We start from the raw sequence: 23,087 nt of genomic DNA, 5'->3' as shown, positions 1-23,087 counted from the left end.
AGCCCTCCCCCTAATGCCAGCTCCAGTGAGTTCCTGGAAGCCCCTGCACATTAGCAAAGTTCTGCCCATCAGGGCCTGAGGGGAATCATGACTCAGGCCAGTCCAGCACTCCCACCTATGTCCCAGGTTCTTCTTTTATTTTAGTAATCAAGGCTTCTTCCTTCAGTTCTGGCATTTCTTATTCAGGTGGAAAAGCTGAGGGTTAAGGACTGTCCTAGGTTCATTTCTCCAGAAGCCAACTCATTTGTGAGTGATTCCTTAAGACCCTAACCCTAACCCTAACCCTAAACCCTAACCCTAACCCTAACCCTAACCCTAACCCTTAAGATCCTGAACGAAAGAGGCAGTGGACTTGGAGGCAGGGGGGAAAGTCAGGTGAAGAAACCAAGAATGTGTGTGATTGAAGGCCAATGTTTTCAGTAGCTTAAATGCTGCTCTTCTGATGAGGAGGACCATGGATCTGGGCTTCCTTGTGGCTAATAGGAAAGGTCAGAGGGAATATGAGGATGGTAGCAGTGGGGAAACAGGACGGGTCAGAGTGGAAACAGGAGAGTGAGAGGGAAGGGCACTGCAGGGTGGCAGCCCCCACGGAAAAGAGAGGAAAGACCACACAGAGGTGTGTCAGCTGTTGATTGAACAAATGAGGAAGAGAAAACTCAGTGGGAGATTGAGCCATAACAGATAAAGAGCATAAGGAAGAAATGCATGGGATTACCTCTGTACCCTAAGCTTGAAGGCCAGGGAATCTGCATGCTAGTCTCCACTTGCCAAAGAGCAGGTTTCTTCTGAGAATCTTCTGTTTCAGGACACTTAAGCCTTTAATCTTGTTACAGACTGGATGCTCCTGTGTGCTTGCTGTGGAGCCCTCACCTTCCAGCTTGGGAGGGTTCTTCATTCTGATGAAAGCATCCAGCTCTGAAGAGAAAACCACAGCCAACAGGATCCATTGTTATTCATGATTTACAAAGACTTATTCCTTCACCCAAGACAGAAAGGTACATCAGGTACAAAAAGTGTCCAGGAACAAGAAAGGCCATCTGAAAGCCCATGGGGTAGGTGAAGACAATGGAGATATTTTTATATTTTCTTTTTTACTGATCTTCCTTGTACTACCCAGTATTGTTAAGTGTGCCACAGGGCAAACGTGTTTCCGGATGCCAAAAATGAGCCAAGAAAAATAAAATGGATGACAACAAAAAATTCCTAGGTAGAAAAGACAAAGGCCAGAAACTCCTCCAGGATGCAGTTTGTACTGTTGGGAGGGAAGAGATGAAGCAAAGTCAAAGTTGAAGGAAAACATCATGAGAGAAAAGAAGTGGGGAAGTCTAAATTGGAAAACTTTTAAGTGTGCATCAATATATACTTCATATGTATGTAAACATACTACATATTTTATTTATACATAATTTTTAAAAGGCATAGACAATATGATAAAAATGGAAGAAAACTCACAAGTGAGTGTGTTTGTGATGGAATAAATGAATGAAGGATTTGAGCTATTGAATGGATCATTCTGTTGGCTTCCTGATGAGTTGAATTTGGAAAAGAAGATAGAAAAATAAGAAAAATGAGAAAGAAGCTCTTTTTGGTTACAGGAATTAGGAGATATACAGGAAGTAGGAGATAGGGCAGGTGGGAGTCACAGTGTGAAGGGGTGTGAAAGTAAAGGGCATTAAGACTACCCTTTGCTGCAAAATCTGCTGTGAAGCCTGGATTTATGCTCAGGTCTCCATGGAAGGTGAGCAGGAAACAGAGTGACTGAGCCAGTGGGGTTCAGTCTTGGCTGAGAATGTGGGAGGGCAAGCACAAGAGGAGAGACACTCGCTGTTTGCAGATGACATGATCCTCTACATAGAAAACCCTAGAGCTAGTCAACGAATATAGTAAAGTTGCAGGATATAAAATTAACACACAGAAATCCCTTGCATTCCTATACACTAACAATGAGAAAACAGAAAGAGAAATTAAGGAAACAATACCATTCCCCACTGCAACAAAAAGAATAAAATACTTTGGTGTATATCTACCTAAAGAAACAAAAGACCTATACATAGAAAACTATAAAACACTGGTGAAAGAAATCAAAGAGGACACAAACAGATGGAGAAATATACCGTGTTCAAGGATTGGAAGAATCAATATTGTCAAAATGGCTATACTACCCAAAGCAATCTATAGATTCAGTGCAATCCCTATCAAGCTACCAACGGTATTTTTCACAGAACTAGAACAAATAATTTCACAATTTGTGTGGAAATACAACAAAACCTTGAATAGCCAAAGTAATCTTGAGAAAGAAGAATGGAACTGGAGGAATTAACCTGCCTGACTTCAGACTATACTACAAAGCCACAGTCATCAAGACAGTATGGTACTGGCACAAAGACAGAAATATAGATCAGTGGAACAGAATAGAAAGCCCAGAGATAAATCCACGAACCTAGGGACACCTTATCTTTGACAAAGGAGGCAAGGATATACAATGGAAAAAAGACAAGCTCTTTAACAAGTGGTGCTGGGAAAACTGGTCAACCACTTGTAAAAGAATGAAACTAGAACACTTTCTCACACCATACACAAAAATAAACTCAAAATGGATTAAAGATCTAAATGTAAGACCAGAAACTATAAAACTCCTAGAGGAGAACATAGTCAAAACACTCTCTGATATAAATCACAGCAGGATCCTCTATGACCCACCTTCCAGAATATTGGAAATAAAAGCAAAACTAAACAAATAGGACCTAATGAAACTTAAAAGCTTTTGCACAACAAAGGAAACTATAAGCAAGGTGAAAAGACAGCCCTCAGATTGGGAGAAAATAATAGCAAATGAAGCAACAGACAAAGGATTAATCTCAAAAATATACAAGCAACTCCTGCAGCTCAATTCCAGAAAAATAAATGACCCAATCAAAAAATGGGCCAAAGAACTAAACAGACATTTCTCCAAAGAAGACATACAGATGGCTAACAAACACATGAAAATATGCTCAACATCACTCATTATCAGAGGAATGCAAATCAAAACCACAATGAGGTACCATTATATGCCAGTCAGGATGGCTGCTATCCAAAAGTCTACAAGCAATAAATGCTGGAGAGGGTGTGGAGAAAAGGGAACCCTCTTACACTGTTGGTGGGAATGCAAACTAGTACAGCCACTATGGAGAACAGTGTGGATATTTCTTCAAAAACTGGAATTAGAACTGCCATATGACCCAGCAATCCCACTTCTGGGCATACACACCGAGGAAACCAGATTTGAAAGAGACATGTGCACCCAATTGTTCATTGCAGCACTGTTTATAATAGCCAGGACATGGAAGCAACCTAGATGCCCATCAGCATATGAATGGATAAGAAGCTGTGGTACATATACACCATGGAATATTACTCAGCCATTAAAAAGAATTCATTTGAATCAGTTCTAATGAGATGGATGAAACTGGAGCCCATTATACAGAGTGAAGTAAGCCAGAATGATAAAGACCAATACTGTATACTAACACATATATATGGAATTTAGAAAGATGGTAACGATAACCCTATATGCAAAACAGAAAAAGAGGCACAGATGTACAGAACAGACTTTTGGACTCTGTGGGAGAAGGCGAGCGTAGGATGTTTTGAGAGAACAGCATCGAAACATGTATATTATCTAGGGTGAAACAGATCACCAGCCCAGGCTGGATGCATGAGACAAGTGCTCGGGCCTGGTGCACTGGGAAGACCCAGAGGAATCGGGTGGAGAGGGAGGTGGGAGGGGGGATCGATATGAGGAATACATGTAAATCCATGGCTGATTCATGTCAATGTATGACAAAAACCACTACAATATTGTAAAGTAATTAGCCTCCAACTAATAAAAATAAATGGGAAAAAAAAGAAAGAAAAGGAGAGACAAGCGGGAAGAAGAGACAATAAACACCACAAGACCTACTGGCTCTTGTCAGGCTCTGCACCCCTCCCTCCCTGAGCACTTTCCGTGAGACTCTGGGTGCTGCAGCAGGGGGCTCCTTCTCAGCTCAGCTCCACCTGAGGACCTGCATCTCTCCTGGATCCTCACATGAAGCCACAGCCTGAGGGAGGAGCACCAGGCAGCCCTAGGCTCCAGTGGAGGATATGGAGAGCAATGGAGGGTAAGGATGAATATATCCCAGATGAAATGGATGTGAAGGTCTGAAAGCTCTTTTAAGGAAGTTTGAACAGAGGTGGATCCAGAGGAGAGGAAAACTAGGAGACGGACATGGAGATGAGTGGAGAGAATGAATAAAATGGAGTGTCTGAGACTGATGGGTGCACTTCAAGAATGAGGATAGCCCTTTATTTTAAAATGAGGGTAAAATGAGGAAAAGAACCTGGATATGAAAAGCAAACATGGGACTGAGTTGCAGGACCAGTGTTTACACTCCTATTGCATGCTGCTAATACACTGTTCCTGGGAGCACCCAACAGGAGTAAATTGCCTTGATGACAGATGTTGAAAGGAGAGGACAATATTGCCCAAGCTACCTTTCTGAGAAAGCAAGGGAAGATGGGGTTTAGAGAAAGCAGAGACCATAAAGCTTATGCTACCATAGAGGAAACAACCATTGTGCAATGATTTTTTAAGTGTTAAAGCACCAGAAAGACACAATGCTTAGGTAATATATATTCATAGTGGTTATCAAACAAATTTTAGCGAATCAGATGCCCTGGACATTATATTGTTTAAGATTCCCAACAATCATGCAAAGGAGATAGAATTTTTCAACAGTTCAGATGAGGCACAAGAGAGGTAAATACCTAGGAAGATTAATAAGTTGTCTCAGTTAAACAAGCAGGAGTTTGCAGAACCAGGGCCTGAGGCTGAGCTGGTCCTAAGTCCCAGGCTCTTGATCACCTCACTCTGGTAGAGTGTCATGGGTTGCAACTGGGCCGACAGTGGGCTTGGGAGAGGCCTTCTGCCTCCTCCACCCACAGCTTTATGATGACCAGTACATGGACCAGAGCATTCTAATCCCCTTTTCTTTCTTACCTAGAAAGAATGGTCCTTGGTTTCCAGAATCAGGGTTGGTGGTAAAGCCCCAGTTGGTGGAAGAAAGACCAAGAATGGCTTTGCTGTCACCACAGTCAAGATGCTGGTCCAGCTGCCACTGCAGACAATCAGTCACATGGGTGTGTTTCTGAAGCTGTGCCTGTGAAGTTGGCACCTCTGACCCTGGGAAACTCACAGGTTCCTGGTGAGAGTCCTCCCAGGTGTCACCTGAAACGAAAAGAGGGTTCAGTACGACCAATGAAAGCTTTTTCTTGCTAAGCCCTCCCAGAATGCCCATTTCTGCTGTCCTAGTCCATAAAGTGCCCTAAAGCACTTCTCTCAGTCTGGTGTGCCCTTCATATTTCCACCAGGCAAACTTCATTAAACATTAATCATCATGTTTTAGGACACTTCATCAAATTTTATGATAATTCACATTGGGCTGAAGGGTAAATCCTTGTATATCAAGAAATTTGGTGTTTGAAAGAACTGTCAAAACTACGTATCCCCTTATTCTCCAATGTTATTTGAATCGATGTCTAGGATTGTTTTTAATTAGCATTGTGTACTTTCATCATCTAATTTTATTTTCCTTTCTTGAGAATGGGTTTTATTAAGCCTATCCTTTGAATATTCTTTGCACTGACAGAATATATAATAACCAAACATTTTATCAATCATTAACATAACGGGATGGGGAATACATATAACTCCATGGCTGATTCATGTCAATATATGACAAAACCCACTGCAATGTTGTGAAGTAATTAGCCTCCAACTAATTAAAAAAAAAAAATCATTAACAATACTGCCCAATATTGTTAGTGTGGGGAAGAGCCTCTAATAGAAGATCAAGATGTAATTTAAAAATCAAGTGTCTGTGTTGTTTCTGCAGGGTTCCTCCTTGTACAGAGACGATGGGGTAGGCCTGACTACTTGTATCCACATGGCTGCATAATAGCTATTCACACTGTCCTCAGGTTATCATGTGAACCCAGACACAGGATGGATCCTGTATAGTTAGATATTCTATTCATTCATCTCAATCCATCTGTGGGGATTTGGCCTTTCCTGGCCCATTGTGAACAATGGACTCCCAGGACTGGGCCATATCACACACTCACAAACATCTCAGACACATATCTGAGTCACGTGTCTGAGCCTCACTCATCCTCTTCACGGGAACCCACACCCGGCGGTCAGTGTCTCTGAGATAGAGCTCCACAGTTTACAATGGCTTCAGCACAGCCAAATTCAAGGTCCACCTGGACCCGTCATGAAAGCAGGTGACCTGGGGGCAGGAGTGGGGAGCGGGGTGGACTCTCACCCTGGCTGATCCCAGAGAGAACCCCGTGGAGCTGTGTCTCCACCTGGAGGGGCCGGGGAGCCGCTGGCTCTGCCCTTGGGACACAGTGCACAGAGGGACTGGGAGCTGGCAGTCTGAGTGAGGGACCACAGGGCTTGTCTGCAGCCCTCTGGCAACTTTCTGTTGAAGATTAAGATAGTTACAAATCATTTGGATAGGGCAAAGAGAAAAACGTGAGCAACATCCTCTCTGAGTCACTGATGGTCCGACTGCTGAGAAGAGAGGACAGAGCCTGAGCCAGGCAGTCGGGCCCAGGAGAGGTCAGTGTCCCACCTGCCAGTGGCCAGGAGTCTGGGCCCAGGGAAGGGACCTGCTGATCCTCAGTGCCCTCGGCTCCACCATGGGACACCACAGCTACCTGAGAGGGTGCCTGGGAGGGCTGAAGGGGTTATAGTGCACTAGGAGCTCGATTAGGAAGAGCATGGCGGACAGCAGGTGCACAATAACTGTGTGTTCCCTTTCTGGGAACAGTAGTTTGTGAACTACTGTGATCCTGAGAAAGCCTTTGCTTCTCTGCTCCTCAGGGAAGAATGAGAAATAAGAAAGAAACTGCTTCCAAGGTGAAAAGGCACCAACTGATTGACGGACAACATTTTTATGCCGAATATCATTTTAAAAGAAGTCAGAAAAAGGATGATACATATGGAGTTTCTTCTGGTTTATCAAGATGATTTTATGTATCAAAGTCTTAACAATAAGAATGCTTCTCCTAAAGAAAAAGTAAAAAAAAAAAAATAGCCCAAGAAGTATTTCATACTAGGTTTTAATTTCCACACCTTATGAACTCCTACCCAAGTGGACCTGGCTCATAATTTCAGTCAATACCCCCATCAGATATACAGGTTATGGGTGTTTCCATGAGATTATACCACTGAGATTGCATAAAACATTGAAACTATAACCCACACATGGAAGACTCCTTTTTGCTGCACAAAGGATGAAACACAAGGGTGTTTCTAGAGGATAGAACAACAGAGACAGATATTAGGCTTCACGGAAATGACAGGGCATAGACAGATTTAATGCTCAGGACCTAGTATCTAAATGCTGCAGAGGGAGGTAGTCAGCAAAGGGGTAAGAATCTGGAGTTGGGGAACAATATAACATGCATTATAAATATGGAGCAGATTGCAATCATGAATGTAAAGCCAGAGAGCTTGCATTTTCAAGAAATACAATTAGTAGCAAAATTTCATGACTATAAGGATTCTTATCTTGATAAAAAAGAGCTCTGTTACACAAATTCCTGCAGGTGAGACAGTGGGAGCTGAGATTCTGCCCTTATCCCTCCACTTGCCCTCTCTGGTCTGACTTGATACCACAGGCCTGTGCTGGTGAGATGAGTTCAGGTGACAGAGGGCAGCCTGGGGCAAGAAGAATGCAAAGGCTCATGATGCCTTTTAAAAGTTCAAACTGAGAACATAGTTCTAATCTACCCCAGCCTAAGAACCTGTCTGGGAGCACTCACCGTTTACATCTAGAGCCAAGAAAATGTCTCTCTTCTCTGTTGGGAAGGAGACACTCCTATAAGGATGACATGAGCCTTCCAGATGATGGCCAATAGAAGCAGCCAGATAACATTCATCCACTGAGTCCAGGTGGACTTCATTCTCTTCTATCACCAGCTGCTCCATACTGAGTTTTCTGCGGTTGGGAGAGCAGATGGTGAAACAAGAGGGATTACTCAACCTGGAGCCATAGTTGGTTTTGATGGGAGGGTTAAGGGACATGTTGCGAAAAACAAATGGGGAGTCCCCTTAAAGGGAGGCATAATAATCCCCCCACCCACAACCCCAATCTCGGGCCTGAAGGTGCTTGCAAAGGGAAAGTGAGAGAGAGTGAGGGAGAGTGAGAATGAGATGCTCTGAGCACAGAGAAGAAATGAGCTCAGGAGGAAGGACAGGAGCCACCCCAGGACACATAGTCATGTCACACATGCCCTCCGAACATAAAGGCAGCTTCAAAAGCACCATAAATGTTGTTGAAATTTACATGCTGCATCCAAATGAACACCAGCTCTGGCAGCATAATGGACTCCTAGAAATCTTGTGTCTGCAAGACCAATTTTTCTAATACTGTGATGGGACAGGAATCTTTTTTTTCCTAGTTACTTTCCTTGCCATGAAATACCTGCCAAGGTCTTAAGACCAAAGACAGAGGCAGATAAGTATGGCATGCTGGTTTTAACGAAAGTGAGAGGACAGAGGAGTACAAGAAATCCTGTGGCTGATCAGTAGCCCTGCTTCAACTGACTGCAAGTCACTATAATTGAGAGGCATTCATAAAGGGTTAAAACAGACAACCTTGTTACAGGGACAGTTTGTGGTGGTCTGAATGGAAGAAATAGGCATGTTCAGCACTTTCTGATTCCCCTGCATGTGAGATGACCAAATGTCCCCACTGATGTCAGACCCACGTTTCTCCATAGTTACCTAGAACAGATGATGTCTTGATTTTCCTCATCCTCAAGATCAGCAAGATTTTCTATGGATAAATTCAGACAAGTTGAGAAACATTTACAGATCTCATTGTGTAAATTAATAATCCAGTGTCTAATACTACCATAGGGACATTTATATCAGCAGTGAGATGATAGGCTCTTTAAGAAGGGTATTCCAGATGCCTCAAGTTGGGTCTCTCAGACTCTCCTTGGTTTACTTTCCTGAGCCATCAGGCAAGATCTCCCTTCCCTGGTGGATCCTCACCACAGTATTCTCTTCCAAGTCTCAGTAAAAGTTAAAGATTCATCTTCCCCAGATGGTCTGGGGAATAGCCCACAGCATTCTTGCAGAATACTGTAATACTCAGGCTTTTCTCATCATACGCTGACTGCTTTAGCAGAATGATGAGTGGAATGAACAAAACCTCGAGTCACATGAATCCTAGTTGTTACACAGACCCTTCAGTCATTCATGGGGCGGGAAAATGCCAGGGCTCTGCCTTGCTTCATGAAACACACACGCAAGGTGATGGGAGGGCTCTCTGCATCCTGGGGCCCAGATGATTGGTTTGCTAAGACAAGCAATTTAGAGAAGCAGACACTGGGGGTGCCAGCAGTGACACCAGGGGAACAACAAATACTGACGGCTGTGAGCACCTGTGGGAAGGCGCGCAGATTCAAGGGACACTTTGGGTGTGAAAATGGGAGCCTTGTGGGCAAGAAGAGACATCGCAAAGGAGTCAGGAGAAAATACAGTCATCTCCGGACACCTGCACACATACAAGTGAGTGAGTGTGTCACACCAGCCTTGGGTCCGTGATCTAACTTGGGGCCTGACCCGTAGGCTTCACCTGAATGAAGAAGACAGCAGAGCTCCCAGACCCATCTGATGTCTGTACTTAAAACTCTACCACAGAGTCTGATTCAAATCACTGTCTACAGAACTTCCAACAGGGATGAGAAATCTCAGCACCCCAGAGGCGAGGAGTACGAAGCACACAGAGTCTACCTGGGCATCCAGGTGGAGTTCTATCACAAGAAAATACTCACTGGTTACATCCCGAGCATAAGAGACATCCAGGTCCTCAAGTGAGAAGACGGCTGTGCTCCTGTAAGGCCAGAAGGAGTCTGACAGGCTAGGAAGAACCGAGTAAGTCAGATAATAGTCATCCAGAGAGTTCTGTGGGACACCATCTTCTACCATCTGTGGCATCTGTCTGCTGAACCTGGTCGGGGAGGGAGGGCAAAAGATTAAGCCAAGACTGGTCAGAAACTGTACAGTTCTATCTGGTTCTGATGGGATGTTTGAGTGGTGAAGCACGCCAAGGGTCTCATCCATTAGAGAGAGAAAAGTCTGTTTTGTGTGTGAGACACAGTGTGGTTTCACAGGGGCAGAAGAGAGAAAGAACAGTAGGGGCTCAGTGCTCTGGCCAAAGAACAGGCTGATGAACAGACTGAATTCTCTCTGATGGTGCAGCATGCCTCACATACAGGGACACAGGACATTGGCTTTCACACTTCCATTTACACTGCATTGACATTAGTATGACACACATTCCAGCAAGCTAACACCAAACAGAAAGCAGATACGCATCTCACTCTGTAAACCACACCTGACATAAAGGTTGAGTACAAAAGCACCAGTCTGACTTAGTTCACCCGGGTCAACTGATTTGGGTTTTAAACTTGACAAGTAAATAAGAAATGGGAAACAATAGAAGTACCACAGTGAAAGCAGAGAACATTATGAAAAAGGATAATAGTGGTGGGCAAAACTGCCGACACAATACATTCAGCACTTTCCAGTTTTCCCTGGATCGGGGTCTGTAGATGTCATCACTGTACAAGGAGCCCACAGATATTCAAAATTACCTCGGGGCAACCACCTCTGGTCCTTTCAGGTCATCATGATCATTCTGCTTTTCTGAAAATCAATTAACAGGAGAGTTATATCAGGCAAATGCCTTTCAAAAATGCCCAATGCTGTGCCTATCTTCACAATGTGGTAACAGGCTGTTGAGACAGAAATCATCCAGGAGGCCCTAGAAAGAGCCTCATAAGAAGGCACTGCGTTTCCTTCTTGAGCCATTGGGCAAATTTCCTTGATATCATATGTCATTGGCAGAGTATCCTGGTCGTGAGTCTGTGCAAACAGCTAAATAAATCCTTTCCCCCACAGTTCCTGGGGAACAACTTTGCTACATCCTCAGCCTGCTATAATACTTAGGATTTTTTCATCTGAAACGTTGTTTATTAATGGGATAAGTGATTACACACTGAGATAAATGGAAGTGGAATCCATACACCATCAAGTCAAATGAATCTCAAAGCTGCAATCAGTGGCCATTCATCAGGTTGGGAAGTTCCAGGGCCCTGCCTTAGCTCAGAGAAACATACCAAAAGATGACAGTGTGGCTTACCTTCTGGTTTCAGAAGACTTCGAACAAGATAAGTCAAAGGAAAAGAGAGCCTATGGGTTGATAGAAGTGAACCAAAGTAGTGACATCTCCAAAGGTATAAACAAGCCTGCCAAAAGCCCTGGACAGGTGTAGGAACTCAGGGACATTACCCAGAAATGAAAATTAAAGCATTTCATGTGAGATAAGAGGTTCACTCAAAATTAGGTAGCCTGAACGGTACCTCCTGTGCCACAGCTACTGAGGTACACGTGAGTCTGGCTGGACCACCTTGGGTAGAGTGGTTTACCACAGGGACACCCATGACAGGGAACTTAGAAAAGTTCATTCATAGAATGTCTTATTTTAGATGGAATTATAGAGTCTGGTTCAAACCAGGCATAAGGACGTAAGCATAGGATGTATCAAAGGGAATTAATTCTCCAGGAGTAGACTAACAGAGGTAATGAAGACTACCTGTGAGACCAGTTGGAATTTCATCCTCTTTAGCCTGAGAGCAACCACAGGCTCCATCCACGGCAGACTCCACATTCTCCTCATCAAATGCAAGTTCCCCATCACTGTAAGGCTGGTTGCAGGCAGAACTTTCCTGGGGAGTGGAAGCTACTGAAACACATTCATCGTGGGATTCCGGGAACACCACCTTCTTTTCCACATCCTGCATGTTCACGCTGTGTCAGATGGAGAGGGGAGGACAGAAGATTAAGAGGACTCGACTCCAAGCTATCTGGCTGGTTTTGAGGACAGGCATTGAGAATGGTCACAGAGAGCAAAAGGGCAGCCCCCTTAAGGAGGGAAGTAACTCCTCCTGAGGTGGAGTGGAGTGTGGCTGCCCTGGGGTGGGAGAGAGACAGCAGGTTCGCAGGGCACTGGCCACAGAACCGGCGGCTGAAGGAGGAGACGGAACATTCCCTGCATGTAATGTCATGACCCCCAGCACACACAGAGACTGGGACCTTGATCAAACTTGTCTGCACACATTGTGTTGATCTGAATGTCCTGTGTCCAAGTCAACACAGCTGTTAAGAAGTTAAAATTTTAGTTTGGACTCTATTCCATTCAATTTAGAATTTTTTATTTGCACAAATATACCTTCCAAATTAGTATTTCAGAGTTGGAGAAAAAGGAGTTATAGACTATTTATTCTGCCTTCAAGAACTATTTTTTCAATGTTTTGTTGTAATATGAATATCGTTCTATTTTCTTCCTTTGAAATCCAATATTTGCCAACATGCTGATGCCAAACCAGTGTAAGACCATAGGATCTCACCCTACATTAACACTCAGGAGAAAGCACATGAATACAGGAACTCCTAGGTTTGGTTCTTTCACCTGGGTCAACTCACTGTACATTACTAAACTTGAAGGATTGAAAAATGGAAATGCAGAAACTTGTGAAACATAAATAGACAACGTTGTTAAAGAGATAATTGCTGTTGAATGAATAGATGAAAGAGTTACATGGGCTACTTTCTATTTTTCTTTGGATCTGAGGTCTCTTGCTGTCACCACTGACATTCACAGCCCACAGATCTTCAAATTACCTGGGAAATGTGAGCTCTTGTCCACTCACTTGCTTGTGATAATTTTCATTGTCTAGTAAGAAATTCAGAGACAGCAGGTCATAATAAGAAAATCAGACCTCACACATATCTACTCAGTAATCACATATACAACAAGGACTTTAATATTCTCATTGTAAGAACATAATTCTTTAGCAAGGTTATTCTAGGACACTTAAGTCTTATGAGAATTAGACTGGACTGCTTCCAGAGCCATTGAGGAAATTTGCTGCATTGAGCTGGTATCTCTCCCAACATCCTTTGTTCTGAGTCTGTATAAGCAGTTAAAAATGTATTTTCCACAGAGATGCTGGAACATGAGCTGAGTTATTTTCTAGAATTATTTCTGTAGTACTGCTTAGTCCCATCAGATTATGTGGTTGTTGATGGTTTAGAGGAATTTATACTTGGGACTAGAGTGATGGGTGAATTGTGAAAGCGTTAGCCACTCAGTAATATCTGTCTCTTTGTGACCGCAAGGACTACAGCCCACCAGGCTCCTCTGGCCATGGAATTCTCCACACAAGAATACTAGAGTGGGTGCCATTCTCTTCTCCATAGGATCAGCATGATGCACAGATTGAACCTGAGTCCCCCGCATTGAGGACAGATTCTTTACCATCTGAGCCACCAGGATAGCCCAGTGAATTGTACTAACCCTCAACTCAAAAAGAATCTTTGGTGCTACACAGAAACCATGGCCATTCAAGGCTGGAGGAAGTGCCAGAGTCTAGTCTTGCCTCATGGAAACATCCAAGCAAGGCTATGGTATGGTTGTGTCTGTCTTGGTGTCAGATAACATCTTAGCTAAGACCTGCCAACATCGAGAAAAGGGAGACTGGGGTTGAGAGCAGTAAAACCAAACCTGGAAATCGCCTCTCATTATAAAGAGGCAAATCTGTCATCATTTCTGGAGAGGCCAGGAACATTTACAAAAATTAGATCACTGCAGGTAACAATACACTGGCTCCAAACCAGTTCTGACAGATACCTCCTGTGTATTTCCAGCTGAGGTGGGTGAGAGTTGTCAAAACTGATTTGGGTCAAATGCCTGACACTGGGGTCAGGGTGACAGAGGCAAGCCCGGAGCCAAGAAAAGAATGAAAGCTCCCTGACCCACCTGATGTCTCTGTTCCATAAGAGAGCCTTTTCCCTGGTTTCGACTAAGATATGTCTATACAGCCTGTCCTCAGAGATGACCTTCCTTGGTCTACACAGCTTGTGGGGACAAATAATATGGGGGCTACCTGAGATATTGGTTGGAATTTCATCTTCTTTAGCATGAGAGTAACCACATGGTCCATCCGGATCAACGTCTACTTCCAGTTCATTAAAGTTAAATTTGTCATCACTGTAAGGCTGGTGCTTATCAGAACTTCCTTGGAGTATTGAAGGCATCAAAACACATTCATCCTTGGATTCTTCATGCACTTCCTTCTTTTCAACCTCCTGCAGCTCCATGCTGTGCCAGATGGGAAAGGAATGACAGAAAATTAAATGAAGAAGATCTGACCCCAAGCCATGCTGACTGGTTTTGACAGGAGGCATGGGGAGTGGTCACAGAGAGTACAAGAGCAGGCCCCTTCAAAACAGAAGGAACTGTCCTCTCTTATATGAAGTGGAGTGTGTCTGTCTGGGGAGAGGGGGTCAAGCAGGTACCCAACAGACCGGCCACAAAGCTCTGATGAGGAAGGAGCCTCAACCATCCCAGGATGGTACTTTCAGGAACAGGAAGCACAGATGAACTTCCACACCAAGTGCTTCCCCACAGGTCCTAAGCCATGTTGAATTTAAGATGAAGTAGTCAAGTGAATAAGGGCTTCCCCGGTGGCTCAGGAGGCTGAGTGGCTCCTGCCAATGCAAAGATGTGGCGTCGAGCCCTGGAGAAATAATTCCTGAAAGAATGAAGAGATAAAGCCAAAGCAAAGGCAACAGCGAGTTGTGGATGTGACTGATGATGGAAGCAAGTTCCGATGCTGTAAAGAGCAATACTGCATAGGAACCTGGAATGTAAGGTCCGTGTTTCAAGGCAAATTGGGAGTGGTCAAACAGGAGATGGCAAGAGTGAACATCGACATTTTAGGAATCAGCGACCTCATATGGACTGGAAATGGTGAATTTAACTCAGATGACTGTTATATCTACTACTGTGGGCAAGAATCCCTTAGAAGAAATGGAGTAGCCATCATAGTAAACAGAAGAGCCCAAAATGCAGTACTTGGATAAAATGTCAAAAAGGACAGAATGATCTCTGTTCGTTTCCAAAGCAAACCATTCAATATCCCAGGAATCCTAATCTATGCCTTGGCCAGTAATGCTGAAGAAGCTGCAGTTGAACAGTTCTATGAAGACCTACAAGACGTTCGAGAACTAACACCCATGAAAGATGTCCTTTTCATTATAGGGGACTGGAATGCAAAAGTAGGAAGTCAAGAAACACCTAAAGTAACAGGCAAATTTGGCCTTGGAGTACAGAATGAAGCAGGGCTAAGACTAATAGAGTTTTGCCAAGAGAACGCACTGGTCATAGCAAACACCCTCATCCAACAACACAAGAGAAAACTCTACACATGAACATCACCAGATGGGCAACACCAAAATCAGATTGATTACATTCTTTGCAGCCAAAGGTGGAGAAGTTCCATACAGTCAGCAAAAGGGAGCTGACTGTGGCTCAGATCATGAACTACTTATTGCCAAATTCAGATTTAAATTGAAACAAGTAGGGAAAACCACTAGAAAACCATTCAGGTACGACCTAAATCAAATCCCTTATGACTAAACAGCGGAGATGAGGAACAGTCCCTACTGATCTGATAGAGTGCCTGATGAACTATGGATGGAGGTTCGTGACATTGTACAGGAGACAGAGATCAAGACCATCCCTAAGAAAAAGAAATGCAAAAAGGCAAAATGGCTGTCTGAGGAGGCAGTACAAATAGCTGTGAAAAGAATAGAAGTGAAAAGCAAAGGAGAAAAGGAAAGATATTCCCATTTGAATGCAGAGTTCCAAAGAAGAGCAAGGAGAGATAAGAAAGCCTTCCTCAGTGATCAGTGCAAAGAAACAGAGGAAAACAATAGAATGGGAAAGACTAGAGATCTCCTCAAGAAAATGAGAGATACCATGGGAATACTTCATGCAAAGATGGGCTCAATAAAGGACATAAATGATATGGATCTCACAGAGCAGAAGATATGAAGAGGTGACATTAATACACAGAAGAACTATACAAAAAAGATTTTCATGATCCAGATAACCATGACGGTGTGATCACTCACCTAGAGCCGGACATCCTGGAATGTGAAGTCAAGTGGGCATTAGGAAGCATCACTGCAAACAAAGCTAGTGGAGGTGATGGAATTCCAGGTGAGCTATTTCAAATCCGAAAAGATAATGCTGTGAAGGTGCTGCACTCAATATGCCAGCAGATTTGGAAAACTCAGCAGTGGCCACAGGACTGGAAAAGGTCAGTTTTCATCCCAATCCCAAAGAAAGGCAATGCCAAAGAATGTTCAAACTACTGCACAATTGCACTCATCTCACATTGCTGGTAAAGTAATGCTTAAAATTCTCCTAGCAAGGTGTCAACAATACCTGAACCATGAACTTCCAGATGTTCAAGCTGGTTTTAGAAAAGGCAGAGGAACCAGAGATCAAATTGCCAACATCCATTGCATCAATGAAAGAGCAAGAGACTTAAAAAAAAAAAAAAAATAAAAACCTACTCATGCTTTATTGACTATGCCAAAGTCTTTGTGTAAGTCACTTCAGTTGTGTCAGACTCTGTGCGACCCCATAGATGTCAGCCCACCAGGCTCCCCCATCCCTGGGATTCTCCAGGCAAGAACACTGGAGTGGGTTGCCATTTCCTTCTCCAGTGCATGAAGGAGAAAAGTGGAAATCAAGTTGCTCAGTCGTGTCTGACTCTTAGCGACCACATGGACCGCAGCCTACCAGGCTTCTCCATCCACACGATTTTCCAGGCAAGAGTACTAGAGTGGGGTGCCGTTGCCTTCTCTGTTTGACTGTGTGCATCACCACAAATTGTGGAAAATTTTGAAAGAGATGGGAATACCAGACCACCTGACCTGCCTCTTGAGAAATCTGTATGCAGGTCAGGAAGCAACAGTTAGAACTGGACATGGAATAAAAGACTGGTTCCAAACAGGAAAAGGTGTACGTCAAGGCTGTATGTTGTCACCCTCCTTATTTAACTTACATGCAGAATATATCATGAGAAATGCTGGGTTGGATGAAGCACAAGCTGGAATCAAGATTGCCAGGAGAAATATGAACAACCTCAGATATGCAGATAACACCACCCTTATGGCAGAAAGCGAAGAAGAACTGAAGAGCTTCTTGATGAAAGTAAAAGAGGAGAGTGAAAAAGTAGGCTAAAGCTCAACATTCAGAAAACTAAGACCATGGCACCTGGTCCCGTCACTTCATGGCAAATAGATAGGGAGACAGAGGAAACAGTGTCAGACTTATTTTGGGGGGTTCCAAAATCTCCTGCACATGGTGACCGCGCCGTGCAATTAAAAGACACTTACTCCTTGGAAGAAAAGTTATGACCAAACTAGATGGCATATTGAAAAGCAGAGACATTACTTTGCCAACAAAGATCCATGTAGTCAAGGCTATGGTTTTTCCAGTGGTCATGTATGGATGTGAGAGTTGGACTATAAAGAGAGCTGAGCACTGAAAAATTGATGCTTTTGAACTGTGGTGTTGGAGAAGACTCTTGAGAGTCCCTTGGACTCCAAGGAGATCCAACCAGTCCATGCCAAAGGAAATCAGTCCTAAATATTCACTGGAAGGACTGATGTTGAAGCTGAAACTCCAATACTTTGGCCACCTGATATGGAGATTCAACTCATTTGAAAACACCCTGATGCTGGGAAAGATTGAAGGTGGGAGGAGAAGGGGACGACAGAGGATGACATGGTTGGATGGCATCACTGAGTCAGTCAATAAACCTGAGTTTCAGACTCCGGGAGTTGGTGATGGACAGGGAGGCCTGGTGGGCTGCAGTCCATGGGGTGACAAAAGAGTCGGACACGACTGAGGGACTGAACTGAGCTGATAGATAATCGTTACCTGGGGGTTGGTGTTTCTTGTGCTTGTTCGTCATCTTCATCTTCATCAATTTCTTCAAACAAAATCAGAAATACCCAGTCAGCTTTTAGTCACTTCACCCACTACAGACACAGGGACTCATGTGGTCACAGAGTCATAAATATCTATGTGTGAGTTAGTACTGTACAGGAGTTTTAATGCACTGTCTTTAAACAACTGCCCAAGCATGGATTTCTGACCCAACAGGCAGTCTGTTTCTAAACTGGTAGATCATCCTCAGGACACCTGCTTGAAATTGGGCAAACATTTAAATTGCCTTTTCTTCCTTATATCACCTCACATTGTCCACCTCCCATCTCCACTTCTACAAATGTATCATCCATCCTGCCACAAATTCTGCCAAAGACACAGGCTCCATAAAGCTTTTCATGCCTCACAAGATGCCCTTCTTTCTCTAAGGAGAATAACCATGTCTCACATCCCTCCATCTGGGAACATCCTGGCTCTTCAAGGTAGCCTTTGTGTGTTATCTGGGAAACTCCCTATGGAAAGTGAGTGCTCCAGTTTAAACCATTTTCCCAACACCAAGTCCAACTCTATCAAGTACCTTATCCAACACCACAAAGTGAAGGGCTTTCTCTTTTCTGCAGTGTATTTGTAAATATTCCCAAATTTCATCACTATAGCTACCATCAACAGATTATTCAATCCATTTTACAGATGAGAACAGTTACTAACATAAGGAAAAGCAATCATTCTCACACAGTTATAAACAAAACACTCAGCATGGAACCTGGGAACTTCCAAGCTTCGTCTAGGGCTCTATTCACTCTAACAAGCTGCCTGTCACCTCCTCCTTTCTGTGCTTCAATACTGGCTGGATGTTGCCTCCTTCCCCAGTGGCCATGGTCCATCAGGGAGGAAGCAGACCGTTGGGATACAACGGCCTCCACCCTGTGCATTTCTCCTCTGTCCTCTTCCTAAGACAATCCTGCTCCTACATAGCCCCAAATAGGACACAAAACAGGAAAGCTGATAAACATTCCTAGTGGAGGTGTTCATCTTATCACCTGGGGACCTAGGGGAGGATCAGTGCTCTCAGGGTCTGTGGCCCCCTCACCTGGGCTGAGCTTGCAGGCAAGGCGCTCTGCCAGGCGGTATCCCTCAGACAGGCTCTCTCGGAAGCCCTGCCCCTGGTGGTTGTCCAGGTCACCGTGGGTGAGGAGGTCCTTGAGGTGCTGCTTGAGCAGGACAGAGTCATCTTTCCCATCCTGTAGTGTCTGCCGTAACTGGGTCAGCTCTCGTGCCTGACTTCGAATGAGGATGTCACACGTCCTAGGTGGAAGAGAAGACACAAATGTGAAAGGCAAAGAGTTAGATGAAAGACGGTTAGGGATTTCTGTGAGAACATCCCCAAGGAGACCTCGAAATAGAATTCTGGCACATATCTGATGACTGGCTCTGTCACTCAGTCGTGTCCGACTCTTGCGATCTAATGGAGTATAATGCACCAGTTTCTTCTGCCCATTGGCTTATCCTGGCAAGAATACTGGAGTGGGTTGCTATTTGCTACTCCATATCTGATGACTGGCCTATGTCAAAGAGAAAGAAGATAAAAAAATGTTTCCTCTGTATCAAACAGTACTCCTGTGAGATTCCGTGACATTCCATTCATCTTGTCCTTCTGTAAAGGTAACCTAATGTCTTCCCTGGTGGCTCAGCTGGTAAAGAACCTGACTGACAATACAGGAAACACAAGAAATGAAGGTTTGATCCCTAAGTCGGGAACATTCCCTGGAGAAGGAAATGGAAACCCATTACAGTATTCTTGCCTGGAAACTTCATGGACAGAGGAGCCTGGTGGGCTGCAGTCCATGGGGTCATAAAGAGTCAGACACTATTGAGTGCACATGCATGCATCAATGTCTTCCTAAATCTGCATCATGAAGATGTCTCTTCAGTTCCTCACTCAGCCATGCCCATTTTCATTAAAAAATACACAAAGTATTTCCTGTATTTTTATTTTATTTTATTTTTTTATTTTCTGTATTTTTAATGTGGCAACACAAAATACTGTCCAGTGAATGACACACAGCCAGATATAGAATGTGGACACGTATAGCTAGTGTGAATTGGGAAGAACATAAGAATGACAGGGTCAATAAAGCATTCCAGGATGTAGTCAGTCAGGAGGCAGTTGTGATTGAAAGGCAAATAAGGTACCATTGGCACAACATTGTCAGTGAGCTAAGTGCCACTGGTTCACTTGAATGTAGTGAGTTTCATGATGAGATTCAAGTCACTAGTTCATTTAAAAGCAAAGTAAATTACCTCCTGAATAGCAACTGGAGTCCATAATCCACCAACTGGTGTTCTCCACCTATTTTATCATAGTGTGCCATGTGTCTGCCATGAATATCCCTGCCCTCCTTACCTCAACCTTTCGTCAAGCGTTGGCTTCTCTGCCAGCTTCTCTGCTGGCCTCCGCGCCTCGACTGGCAGCTTCTCCCCCAACACGGATTCAACAATGTCCTTACATGCTTCACACTCTGAGGAAAGAGAGACAGTGCCTCAGGGAAAGCCGTCCTTGCTGCTGTGGTCACTGCCTTCAAGGGAGGAGCATGGGCCACCTCAGTGGTGGATGTAACTCCTTCTCCAGTCTCCTCATGCTGGGATCTCAGTAACGAACAAGTGTCTCAAGTATAAACCTCACCTGGACACACTGGTGTGAAATAGAATACGTGAAACCATAAGGACCTGAAAGAGATAGGTCCAAACCCTGAGAAAGCCTGTGTCATTAGGAACAGTAGAAGTATGAACTAAGTGTATTCACACTGAGCCAGGCACTGTTGTCAGAGCTTTGTCAGATTTACTCAGTATTCACTACAACTCAAACAAGAGTTCCTATTACAGCACCACACGGACAGAGGAGGAAACAGAGACACAGAAAGGTTCCCACCAGGGATGTGAGCCCAGGAAGCCTGGCCCAGAGTCCACGTCTTTCACACTGTGCTGTGGTGACCTCCACACCAGGGTCCTGGTGAGACATTTCTTCTTCACCAGCCTCACAATGTCTTTCCTAGAATTTTGTGACTATCATAAGGAGTGGGGTAAATAAAACTTAGTTTGTCCTTTCCCCAAAGCTCATCATTTCACTTTCTTAAATAGGAGGCTTTACCACTTACGGCTCTCTGTGTCAGTCATTTTTCATTGACTCCCTCATCGCTTCACTGAAAATGACTGTAGAAAAGTGACACAGACACAGGTTGTCAAGATTCCGCTCATCCCCTTTTTGTGCAAGTACCCTGGTCATGACTTCTTTCCTTACTCCAGGCCCCTCTTACTGAACAGGCAAAAATGATTCCATTTGCCAGCTGACTGTGGGTGCAAAGGGCCTCCTCACACTCTGTTGGGTTTTTACTGGGGCTGGTGATCTCCCCCCACTTACCATCATCCTCATGTTGGTCACAGATCTTATAGCATAGACTCAGGGTCTCCCGGACTCCTGGTCAACCTGTATCACCAAAGTTTCACCAGCTCAAGTGGGGAGAGAGGGGAAAGTGCAGATTGTCTGATTGACAAGGAACACCTTCATTCTTGCCACAGAGTCACATGGCTTTCTTGGACTCAGAAAGGAGAAATTGCACAGTCAGAAAACACAAATTCCTTCTCACCAGGGAGTCCCTGTCTTGATGGCCTCACAGGGACCATGGTTTCAGTGAGAAGCAGACTCATCCTTAAGCTCCTATAAATCATATCCCCTGCTTCTCACAGTATGTAACCACACGTTACCCCAGTGCAAATAGCACAGGGCTTTGCCAATGGGACCTCAGGGAACCTCGAACCGATGGAGTTCATTAGTCCCAGAGGTTTAGCCTAGAGGCATGCAGGATCAGATACAGAACAGAAAAGATTCCAGGCAACACAGCTTAGTTTGTGCCTGAGAGACACAGGCACTCCTGTGCCGGCACCAGGAATCACTGTCTGGAATTTTAACTCGAATCTCCCCCTACACATCACTAAAAACTTGGAAAAGTGCCTCACTCCTTGTGCTTCAGTTTCCCCAGCCTCAGGAACTGAAGGCAAAAGAGCCACACTACTACCTTTCCTGCACTGTGGTCAGAATGGAATTCAAAATGACTAAGGGAAAAGGAGACCAATATTGAAGACTTACAATTTCTTAGAGGGAAGACAGTGATCATTCATTGCTTTGGTGACCATGACCCCGAGGACTTACTATATTTCTGCAGATGGTTGGCCAGGGAGTAAGCAGTAGCTTGGGATACGAGGAATTTCTCTGTGAGGTCTCTGAAGTCCTGCTTGTACTTTTCCAGCTGCAACTGAAGCTCCTGGTTGATTTCCATGAGGGTACATTCTGCCCTCAGATCCGATAAAGAGGGAAGACATACTGCCATGGTGACATGTGGTAGAAGAGGTAGAAGCCAGGGGTGGGGAGGAGATATCCAATATATGGGGGAGTAAAACAAGCAAAATCACATTGGTTTAACCAGCACTGAGGGATGACAAAAACTGGATTTCCTGATTTACTATTGGGAACAACTAGAGGGTTCTCAATCACAAAAAGAAGTTGAAGATGCCAGAGCTCAGAGCCACAGGTGCTGTGTGGGGCTCAGACTAAGACAGCTGTGAAGGAGGGGGACCCAGCGTGCTAGGTAACCATCTGGAGTTGCCATAACAGAACTGGTAGGGGGAGGGGTTCATGGAATCTTGGGGGCCCCTGGCTTCCAGGTGCCTAGGCCATGACCATTTGTGAACATCACTACTGATAGCACCCAATCCCTCAGCAGCCACTCTTGGGTTGTCTACATACGTTCCGATACCACTGACCTATCTCCTTCCAAAAACTATCTCAGCTGAGTTCCCATTGTTCATTCTTCTGTGTATAAAAATATTCATGGGAGAAATACTTTGCCAGCAGGCCTTAATTCCTGTCGGGCTGTCATAAAGTCACCTCAGTTCAGTTCAGTTCATTTCCATCGCTCAGTCATGTCTGACTCTTTGCAACCCCATGGACTGCAGCACTCCAGGCCTTCCTGTCCATCACCAACTCCTGGAGTTCACTCAAGTTCACATCCACAGAGTCGGTGATGCCATCCAACCATCTCATCCTCTGTCATCCCCTTCTCCTCCTTCCTTCAATCTTTCCAGCATCAGGGTCTTTTCCAATGAGTCAGTTCTTTG

The 23,087-nt window shown here is 44.3% G+C and overlaps 1 protein-coding gene across 1 annotated transcript; it reads right to left on the bottom strand.

The window, feature by feature from the left end:
• Nucleotides 1–724: 724 nt before the first annotated feature.
• LOC122428533 (neuroblastoma breakpoint family member 4-like) lies at nt 725–22,300 on the bottom strand. The gene is made up of 13 exons (XM_043448599.1): nt 22,123–22,300; nt 20,320–20,434; nt 19,006–19,220; nt 17,907–17,958; nt 14,053–14,267; nt 12,788–12,839; nt 11,700–11,914; nt 10,699–10,750; nt 9,877–10,052; nt 8,819–8,870; nt 7,855–8,030; nt 5,021–5,248; nt 725–915 (listed from the first exon to the last, which is right to left on the bottom strand). The coding sequence occupies exons 1-13, from the start codon at nt 22,298–22,300 to the stop codon at nt 725–727; spliced, it is 1,917 nt and encodes a 638-aa protein (XP_043304534.1).
• Nucleotides 22,301–23,087: the final 787 nt, after the last annotated feature.

Source organism: Cervus canadensis, chromosome 2 (assembly GCF_019320065.1).
Source record: "Cervus canadensis isolate Bull #8, Minnesota chromosome 2, ASM1932006v1, whole genome shotgun sequence".
NCBI classification, from domain to species: domain Eukaryota; kingdom Metazoa; phylum Chordata; class Mammalia; order Artiodactyla; family Cervidae; genus Cervus; species Cervus canadensis.
This window is presented reverse-complemented; position numbering and strand designations above follow the sequence as displayed.

Excerpts from the sequence above, each read along its gene's own strand:
- LOC122428533 (XM_043448599.1), bottom strand. The coding sequence starts at position 22,300 with ATGGCAGTATGTCTTCCCTCTTTATCGGATCTGAGGGCAGAATGTACC. Across the intron at positions 10,053-10,698 it reads CCAGAGGTGGTTGCCCCGAG|GTTCAGCAGACAGATGCCAC; the intron begins GTAATTTTGAAT and ends CTCCCCGACCAG. Across the intron at positions 8,871-9,876 it reads TTATGCTCGGGATGTAACCA|AAAATCTTGCTGATCTTGAG; the intron begins GTGAGTATTTTC and ends ATTTATCCATAG.